Source organism: Cariama cristata, unplaced genomic scaffold, assembly GCF_000690535.1.
Source record: "Cariama cristata isolate BGI_N322 unplaced genomic scaffold, ASM69053v1 scaffold9391, whole genome shotgun sequence".
In the NCBI taxonomy this organism is placed as follows: domain Eukaryota; kingdom Metazoa; phylum Chordata; class Aves; order Cariamiformes; family Cariamidae; genus Cariama; species Cariama cristata.
In genome coordinates this window covers 22,645-32,623 of record NW_009600983.1, presented here as the reverse complement: position 1 = coordinate 32,623, position 9,979 = coordinate 22,645, and the positions used below count along the sequence as shown (strand labels likewise).

At 55.2% G+C, this 9,979-nt stretch overlaps 1 protein-coding gene across 1 annotated transcript in view; it reads right to left on the bottom strand.

The window, feature by feature from the left end:
* Positions 1–364: 364 nt before the first annotated feature.
* FRMD7 (FERM domain containing 7) overlaps positions 365–9,979 on the bottom strand; it is an 11,582-nt gene continuing 1,967 nt past the window's right edge. Inside the window, exons 2-12 of the mRNA XM_009710257.1 lie at positions 7,304–7,408; positions 6,890–6,932; positions 5,487–5,520; positions 4,662–4,759; positions 4,415–4,529; positions 3,864–4,011; positions 2,538–2,633; positions 2,097–2,260; positions 1,770–1,838; positions 1,605–1,680; positions 365–1,390 (exon numbers count right to left, since the gene is read on the bottom strand). Of these exons, the coding sequence (XP_009708559.1) occupies positions 365–1,390; positions 1,605–1,680; positions 1,770–1,838; positions 2,097–2,260; positions 2,538–2,633; positions 3,864–4,011; positions 4,415–4,529; positions 4,662–4,759; positions 5,487–5,520; positions 6,890–6,932; positions 7,304–7,408 (1,974 nt within the window). The remainder of the gene's footprint in view (positions 1,391–1,604; positions 1,681–1,769; positions 1,839–2,096; positions 2,261–2,537; positions 2,634–3,863; positions 4,012–4,414; positions 4,530–4,661; positions 4,760–5,486; positions 5,521–6,889; positions 6,933–7,303; positions 7,409–9,979) is intronic.

Genomic DNA, 9,979 nt, shown 5'->3' with positions numbered 1-9,979 from the left:
CTCCCTCCCCCCCGACTGAAAACTTCAGCAGCTGACCTCCAAGCATGGCCAGCAGCCACCAACTTGAGCAGGACACAGGGTCTTTGCAGGGCTTTAGGAGAGCCCTGGCCCCTTTGGCTGGAGCAGAACCCCCATGCGTGGTAGCAGAAACACGCCAGCTTCTGAGCGTGGTGCAGGGGATGGATACTTCTTTTGAATGCTGCCTTGTTGTCCATCAACACATTCTCTATAGCTAAAAGCACTCGCACAACACAAGCCCATCAATGTTTTGCAAGCAGTAAGCAGCTGCAGGCAAGAGTGTCACCCTTCTGCAGCCCCAGGTCCGTGTCAGCCACCTTTGCTCCCTCTGGCCACTGTTAGGCACCTAGGTGAAATACCTGGAGGCCCCCCTGGAAGTCCTCTCTTCAGCAGCACTGGTGGCAAAGGACACCTCCTCATCCTCTTCATCCAGCTGGAGGCTGCCAGAGGATAGCCGCACCCGGGCCATGGGCGACCGCAGCATCCGGCCGTACAGGGAGCAGTAGTCGGCAGCCAGGAGGTCTGAGTCAGAATCACTGGACTCAGTGCTGCTGCCCACGTAGCGTTCGGCGGAGTGCCGCGGCCCCAGTGCCAGCCCTTGCTGTGCCGGCACGTGCCGAAAGACTTTGCGGCTGCTCAGCATGGGACATGGCCCCAGGGGCCTGAACTCAGAGCCATAGGGGAAGCGGATGGTTTTCATGTCCGACTGGCTCCAAGACCGCTTGGGTGGCTGCTCCTGAAGGCCATAATCAAAGGAGCGAGCCAGCAACCTGTTCTCCCCTGCTGGGACCACACTTGTGCTTGCTGCCATGCACACAGCCTCACGATGAAACTCCCCAGCCCAGGTCCCACTTGGGCTCCGTCTGAGGGGTTTTGCAGCTGCAGGGCTGCATGCACTGGCTGTGTCCTTGCCGGGTGCCAGCACATGGCACGGGGGCTGTGGTGGCTGGTCCAGGTAGTAGAGGATCTGCGGGGCCGGGGCAGCCATGGGTGGGGGGCACGGCACATCCATGTACACCAGTGGCCGGGCACTCACTTCCCGCATGTTGCCCACTGAGGTGCTTTTACTGTTCCCAGCGAACTGGTGGTGGGGCCGAAAGGATGTCAAGGGGTTCCTGGCACCAAAGAGGTCGATGGGCTCCCATGCCCGCTCCAGCTCCAGTTGGGCATAGAGCAGGGGGAAGGCAGACGAGCTTTTGGAGTGGGGCAGGAAGGCAGGGGATGCTTCGGGCTTGGAGCGCTCCAGCTCGGCAGCAAACATCACCTCCACGGCGGAGCTCCGGCGTTGGCTGTCCAGTGTGGGCTCTGAGGTGGCCGCCCCGGTGGCAGGGTAGGAGCCCCGGCTGCCGTAGGCCAGGCGCAGCTCCTCCACCTGAGCAGGGACAGAGGGTGGGTGAGTGCCCAGACCCCCCCCGCCCCGGGCGGGCAGAGTGAGCAAAACAGGGCAAGCAGGGCCGGGAGTGAGCCTGCAAAGCTGAGGGTCTGGCTTGGCCTTTAGCCGAGCTCTGCCAGCTGGGGCCATGATGCCAAGACCCATCCCTCCTCCAGCCCTGGCGTTATCTCTCACTGATGCCAAGGGGAAATACCTGCTTGGAGACATCTGTCAGGAGGTCCGGGGAGGAGCGGCACTGCCTCTCATCATAGCGGGATGCATAGTGCTTCCTGCAAGGCCAAGAGCATGGATGGGTGCGTGGCCAGCAGGGTTCCCTACCCCCGCAACAGGCACTGCCCCCCTCCATGCCTCCCAGTACCTCTCAAAGGGCAGGCTCTTCATCTTCGCCTTCCTCCCATGCTCCAGCAGCTGCCGCTGTGTCCTCCCACTGCAGGAAGGGGGGAGAGATGTGAGCAGCACCATCAGCCCCAGCCCTGGGCACCCCCACATCCCAGGGGAGGTGAGTGGATGTGGCAGGATGGAGGCAATGATGTCTCCAGGAAAAGCAGCTTGATGTCTCCAGGAAAAGCAGCTGTTGAGCATCATCCCCTTGCACCCAGACAGGTCCGACATAAAAGGGAGGCTCTGAGCCATCCCCACACCCTTCCTGGCCTCATGTGGTTGGTTTTTCCCCCTGAGACTTTACCTGTAGCGGAAACTGGAGCCCTTACTGCACAGAAGGGCTTTGGGCTTTGACTTGGGCTCTTCAGACAGCCTGAAGAAAGCATGGTACTCCACGCACATCTTCCAGAAAGCCTTGCAGGCATCCCGGCTCACCATGGTGAACTCCAGTGTGTCCTTGCACAGCGCCTGCACGGCCAGAGATGAATGGGCTGGCATCAGGGGCACAGGGCCAGGCTCGGCCGTTTGCCCTCCTGACCCCCTCCCAAAAGATCACTCTGGGCTGCCGGCGGCTCCGGCCTCTGGGGACACAGGGGTGGCACATGCCGTGCTCAAGAGGTAAGGAGAATCACCCATGAGCCGCAGACACAGATTTTATTTAAAATCAGGGACTTTGTGTGGCTGATCTTCAGTCCACAGCTGCCTTGCTCCTGAGCCTGGCAGCTGCCTGCAATGCGGTACTTACAGAGATATTTGCGTGGAGCTTGATGAGAAAATGCTTCCTCTTGAAACTCAGTTTGCGAATTTTGGACCAGTTGAACGTGTTGATCTTTGTATTGCCCTGCAAGGACGGACACAGCAGTTACAGCAGGGTGGGGGAAGTGAGGGTTGCAGACACACAATGGGCCAAGGCCTGAGCTGTGGGACACTACACAGGACCCCGACATGGCTCTCGTTGCTGCCAAGGTCTGGGGAAGGGGGTGCCAGGATTTGGTGCTTGACCAAAAGTCCCCAAATGTGGGAACTGAGGTTCAGGGCTTAACTCTGCCTCCTGAAGCTATTTGTAAAACTCCAGGATCCCAAGAGAAACCTCACAGAGATCAAGGCAGGGAATCCCATCTGTCCCAGCTCGAACATTACAGGAGTTAATGTAGAATCAGCCCTTCAAAAGAAGTAAGACCCTCCTCTCCTTTGCTGGGAAGGGTAGCAGAGCTCAGCTCACTAAGATGCCTTTAGACCCAGCTTAAGCAGGCTGCAAGCACACTTTACCCCTCGTTATCATGACACATCAATTTAGGTGCAGTCACACGACACTGGTGCCATGGTGGGACCAGGTAAAATTGTGTTACTGCATGCTATGGCAACGAGACCCTCTCAGCTTTCTGGGAGAGCCCAGATTTTAATGGGCTCACGGATGCTCTAATCATGCATGAGGCGTGTTTATGGCTCTGAATAAATAACCAGGTCTGGCAGCACCAATTATGAGCAGCAGACCCACAGTTAGGACTTTTGGTTGGTTTTTTTTTTTCTTCTGCTCTGGCAAGATGTTCCCAGGTTCAAATTAGCCAGTGTGGGAGGCAAGCGCTGCTTCATGCCGGCTGCGAGGCAGTCTGTATTTATTCTGCAGCTACGCCGTGATTACAGCATTATGTAATTGCGCAGGCATGAGGTGGCTATTTTCACTGGAAGATTATACGGTGAACACATGTGATGCAACAGTGCAACCTGTGGTGCTTACACAGCCGCACTCGCCGTGACAAGAGCCAACAGACCCAGGGCGGGCATGGCAGCACGCACCGTCCCCACGGGCCCTCGCCTGCCCTTACACTGCAGGAGGAGGGAGATGAGCAGCACCGTGCTCGTGTCGCTGCAGGGCAGCACCTCCAATGCTGATGGAGGCAACGGGGCTGAGCCCCACAGCCGTGTCCTGGAGCATCACTTGCCAGGGCAAGCTCCCTCTTGTAGGATTTGGGAGGGTTTGGTGCACGCAAGGGGGAGAAGGGAGGGACCACAACTGGAGGTGATGTCCTTGGGGAAAGGCCATCCAGTACAGCCCAAGCCCCAGGCTCACCCGCAGGACCAGCACCCCCATGTGTGTCACGGCCAGGTTGATCTGTGTCCCTTCGCCATCACTGGCGGGGTGCGGGCGAATCCCGTACATCTCCAGCTTCCTGGCCACATCCAGCAGCTGAACATCTGACTCAGCCGGCGTCTTCCCGCTGGAGACACAAATGCATCAGGAAGCGACAAGAGTGAGAAAGCAGCTGCTGAAATGGGCTGACAAAAAAATGCTATTTGCATGTGCAGATGCTGGCATCGCGCCCACCCCACTGCTGGCCCTGCCTGCTAATGGGTACAGCCCCATCAGCAGGTGCCCATCGGGTGCTTTGGGTGGGCAGCCGTGGCGTGGAGCAGCCCTTACCCGTGTCGCCGGTGGTAGTGCATGATCTTGTTGTCCAAGTACTCCTGGTTGGGCAAGTACCTGTGGGTCGCCAGGTGCTGCTGGTCCGTCTCCTCCGCGCCCACCCCACTGCTGGCCCTGCCTGCTAATGGGTACAGCCCCATCAGCAGGTGCCCATCGGGTGCTTTGGGTGGGCAGCCGTGGCGTGGAGCAGCCCTTACCCGTGTCGCCGGTGGTAGTGCATGATCTTGTTGTCCAAGTACTCCTGGTTGGGCAAGTACCTGTGGGTCGCCAGGTGCTGCTGGTCCGTCTCCTCGTGGAAGTCGCCCAGCTCGGCTGCAGGGGACATGGGGAGAGCATAGGTGAGGCTGTGAAGGGTCATTGTAGGGGGAACCCCTGGCTCCACAGCCAAAGTCCCGTTGAGTACCCTGTGGGGCACCGTCCCTGCGGGCACTCGCCTGCCCTTACACTGCAGCAGGTGGGAGACGAGCAGCGCCGCGCTCTTGTCGCTGCAGGGCAGCCGTCCCAGTGCCAAGTCCTTCTTGATCTGGAGGGTGAAGAGGTACCTGTGGAGGGGGACAGGAGCAGGCCCTGGAGGCGGGGAGCCAGGCTCAGCAGAGAGCCGGGCGCTGGGCTGAGCTGTGAAGGCTCTGCTGCAGGGGGGCTGGCTGTCACCACACCTCTCACGTTTCAACCCAACGGATGCAGGGCCGCGGCGTCACGGGAGGAGCATGCAGCCCCTGTTGAAGGCTGCAGCTGGGCACCACCATGACCAGTACACCCGTGCCATTGAAATGCCCGTTAGTAGGTTTCAGATTTAACGTTCCTTTATGCTTTGGAGGGCATTTGCGTCTCTCGGGGCTAATGTTCTGCAGAAGAACTGTTTAGTTTTATTCTTAGTTCCTGTTTGCAATTCTTTCTCTAAAACATAAGAGGTAACAATGTCATTTTTTAAAAAAAAATTAAAGTAGTTCTTTCAGAATACAGCTTGAGGCAGGAGCTAGACTGAGCAAAGTCAGACTCGGCACCCAACTGCTAAAGCATTTGGCAGTAAACAAATTGCAGCCACTTAAGACAGCTGATCCTTCAAGTGGATTTTGTTTAAAAACAGAGGATCAAGAAAAGATACTCTCTTGGGTTTTGTTTTGCAAAGTGCAGAGCTCTTTCAATACTTAGCATAACCATGGCTCACAGACAGGTTCAGGTGGATGAAGATAAGGAATTAGATGCATGCTTCACGATTGCAAAAATACAGGACTGTGAAGTAAGAAAGTAGTAGAACAAGTACTGTACCTGGTCAGCTCTTCTCTCAGATGGCCGGGGTCCACTGGGAAAAATTTCACCATAAATTTGAAAAGAACCTCCTTAGGATCTTAAAACACAACATCTTCATAAGTTTTCTTTTACGTGCCTATTGAGAACATTTACAACTCTCTTCACATACGCTGCCTCCTTACAGAGTGAATGACTCTGGACCCTTACAAATCAAGGCTGGAAGCCTTGAACACCAGGGACTCCAGCCTGCCCCAAAAACCAGCCTGCCCAGACCCTCCAGTGTTACCAGTGGAAGTGAACAGGGAGCTGGACACCTAAATAATACTAAAGAGAAAGTGCCCCAGCAATTCTTTAAAATACAAAGACCCCTGTCAGAAGTGGGGGGCGGGGGGTCTGTGTAGCGGTACCAGGCACTTGCCTGGAGCATGACCAGAGCCCCCGTGTAATTGCCATCAGTGGGGCTGTACATTAAACTCAGTACTTGGGATGCAACAGCTATGTAGGAGGCTGTTTGGGGAAAGCTTTTTCGTGGGATGAGCGAGAGCAAGCAGCCAAGCCCAGGGCAAAGAGCAGGGAGGGAGGGAGGCGATTTTGTAGGCACTGACTGTCCCAGGACACCGTGGGATGGCTCAGGGGCTCCTGGAGGGACAGGCCAGAAGGGACACGGAAAAAGAAATCAGCGCCTGAAATAATTCCACTTCTGGTGCACCCAGAAAGGCGAGGCTCTTTATCAGACTTTCCTCTTACAGGAAAAGTCGTACAAATGCTGTACTGCAGCCTCGCCATGGCAAATACTGGGGTTGTAGCCTCATACACTTGATCACCTCCTAGTCATCATGTATTTGGGGAAAATATCGTTTGGTTCTTTGCCAGGGTGGAAACAGGCGTAGGCTGAAAGGGGCACTGTGTTATCATCGGCCGTGGACACAGCAGGGGATGCTGAGCCTGAATTCAGGTCAGGGTCCACAGCATCTCCATGCAGTGGCACAGGGGGCTGTGCTGGGGGCCGGAGAGGAGCAGCAAAGCCTGCGAGGCACAGGGCTAACCTGGCTTCACGCAGGCGTCTGGGCTGCTCTGAGCTGCAAAGGGGAAAGGAGGGCAGGCAGGGAGCGATGCCGGCCGCTCTGCCAGCACAGCAACGCACGCAGCCGCACGCACGCAACCTCCCCTGCTCCTCTGCTGAGTTGTCAGGCTATTAACAGCTCAAGCTGCAGACACCAGATTGCAAGGGCAGTGGTATTTCTACGGGTATTTTATATGAACTGTGGTGTCTTTGTACACAATCCTGCCCAGCCTCATGCTATAAAATGAGCTCAGGTAAATACTGGAAACCAGACCCCCCCATCCCCAAGCAATAACACTGCATGGTGGTGTCTGTCACTGATAGTGATTTAGAAGAATTTTATTCTTGAAATACTTACTTTTGACTTGCTTTGTTATGGGTTTTAGTGCTTCCAACCAGACCTGAAATAAGGCAAAGAAGAACTGGGTGAGTAAACAGCGCAAGAGACGGGGAATAAAAGCAGCAGCATCACACTAGAATGCAAGACAAAAAGGCTGGCCAGCTCGGCTGCTGTGGCAAGCTGTCCCGCTGGGCAGCCCCGCATGGATGGCTACAGATAAACCCCACGGGCCGTGGCTTTGCCAACCAGCTTGTGGCTCCCCTTGTAACTCCCACTTTCAAGGGGGTTTTGGCATCACGGAAAACCTTTCTGTTGAAATTTTCCATCTGGTGTTTCAGGGATGTGATAGCAAGCCCTCAGCCATGCGGGTGGTTGCTGCAAGGATGCTGCGTGGTGCAGCACTGGGGCCCCCATGCTGCGACCTTCACTCACGTGGTTCCCAGCCTGGCTGCGAAACTCCAGCCCGAAGTATTCCTTCTCCGTAAGGTTAAGGTGGCTGCAGGTGAGGTTGAACAGCCCTTTTCCACAGGATTTTTGCTAGCGAACAAACACAGCAGTAGGTTAGGCAATGCTGACAGTAGCAGTGATGGGATTTCAGTGAGATGGGGGAGAAGTTTTAGCTCCCTGCCTTCACCCCCAGAGAAGCTGTGGGATTTCCCAATTCTCAAAACCTTACTCAATAAATGCTGCTGATTTTGACGTGTGCAACAGGACAACTGCACATTGTGTGCCCCTTACCTCTGCTCTTGGAAATCAGATTCCTTTTCATCACTTCTCTCCTTTATTAAGGAATGTAAACCGAAAAGGAAAGAAATCTTGCTTTTGGTTCACCTTTTGCAACCATCAATGTCCAGGCAGCTTTCTCCCTGGCAAATCAGTGAATGATCCCTGGGACGAACATCTGCCTGACCCAGGGACAGCTGTGGCAAACGTGCTCGATTAAGAGCAAACAGGAGCACACCTCAAACCTGCGCAGCGAGCCCGTGTGCCCCGACAGCCGGTGACTGGATTGCCAGGAATGAGCTACTACTATGGCTAATGGTAATTAACAGCAAAAGGATGCTGCGGAGATCCTGCACCTTGGACCCTGGGTCATCCGTGCACTTTAACAATATTAATTAAGTGACACTACATGTTGCTAAGGGAGGCCAGGCTGTAGTTATTCCCAGTAAACACAAACACTTGGAGGGTGGTTTTTTTTGACTTGTTGCCGTGCTGTGTGACACAGCTGGGGAACAACGCACGAGGCCCCGACTTTGGAAAATGCTCCAGAAAGCACCATTGGCAGTGATCCAGCCCAGCAAAAACCCCGCTACTCCTTTATCAACTCATGAAAAGCAGACCGAAAATGAGCATGGGTTAGTGCAAAAGCAAGCCGGAGCAGAGAGGCCAGGTCAGACAGCTGCTAAGTTCCAGCATTTTGGGTGATGGAGGTGAAGGCAGGCTGCAGGGACGGGAGGGACCCTGGCTGCTGGTGATGATGCACGCTAATAACCACCTTTCACAGCTTCTCCTGGGATAAAATTGCTGGCTCCGTGCTGAAAGACTGCTGAAAAGTGATAGCGTAATAACAGTATTTGCTCTGCAGCACTCCCAGTTCTCCTCAAAATTACTAGATCACAAATGTAATTAAAACAATTATAAATGTTGATTTCCAAGCTAGAATTTTCTAGCATGAAAGGTCTTTGGGCTTTGTCAGGCAGCCAGGAAAGACAAGCATTTCCTACCGGGTTATTACCCACCACATGTCTGCTGGGAGTGACCTGCTCTCCTCCAAACTCAGCCTTGCCCAGGGCAGGTACCACAGGAGATGAGCGGCCCCGTCCTCCAAAAAACCTGCTCGCTGGGGAGATGCAGCCCTGTGATGCAGGGGATGGTTTAAAAGCAGAGGCTTTCGTCTTGCAGAGTGGTGCTGGCAGGTGCCCCGTCCTGGGTTTGTGGGGTACTGAGGAACCAAGCCACGCTGCTGCAAGCACCGGGCTACGGTTGTGCTTGGGACAGCATCAGGCAAGAGCAGCTGGGATGTGTTGGAGGAGAGCAGTGCGAGGCAGGAGTGTGACATATGGGGCTGGGCACCCCATGTCTGACCCTAAATGTGCCCTAAATGTTGCAGGACCAGGTTAGCATCCACAGGCAGAAACCCCTGTGGTGAGGATGGTGAAAAGAATTCACTGCTCCTCTCCATGCCTGAAGCAGCTGGGGCTATAAGCAAGGTACGAAAGCAAGAAGCACATCCAGAGGCAGGCAGCAACATGAGTGACACACAGGGACGCACGCACCTGTCCCCAAAGGACACCCTGGCAGCACCCGCAGTCCTACAGCAAAGCCACATTTCTGCAGTGTTCCCTGTACCACAGGCTGCTGCACCCAGGTCTGTGGTTTACAGGGGAACACCACTCCGTGGGATTTGGTGTGATCTTTTCCCACCACCTCAGAAGATGTCCCCTGGTTGGTGTCTTCTGCATGGCCGCAGCTTGCATGCAGTGCCACGCACCAAAAGGCACCAGCCTCCACCCTCCCCGTGCCCTCGCTGGACCAGCTCACGTGCAACCAGTTCTGCGCACCTCCTGTCAGTGAATTCCCACCTTTATTCATCATAAGAGACACGAGACCACGGGAGACTTTGTCCTTCACTCAGCCCCAGCCATTAGTTTTTCTGGGCTTGTTTGGTTTGCCTTTTTTTTCTTTTTTTTCCTTTTTGCTGAATCTTGCCCTGTAGCAAATTCCACTAGCAGAGATGCCCAGGCTTTGTCTGTCCGGGCTGCAAAGTGGTTCACCCTTTCTGTGCTGCTTTGGGAGGGCTCCCGAGGCTGCCCAGGCTCAGGGCTGCTTTGTTTAAACCCTTTCCAGAGAGAAAAGGACTGACTTTATCGGTGAGCCCACATGCCAGGTCACAGCTCTAGGTATGAAGAGAGGGGGGAAGGAAGAAGTGAGGCAGCTTTGCAGCATCTCCTCTCAGGGCAAGGAACCCAGTAAAGGCTGACCTGTGACTATCCCTGTGCCCAGGCACTGGGGCAGGGGATCCCAGTGCAAGGCACAGGGCTCACTGGTATGGCTGGCAACACCCCAGCAAGGTCCCAGCCGTGCCATTGTTCAACCCTGGGGTGT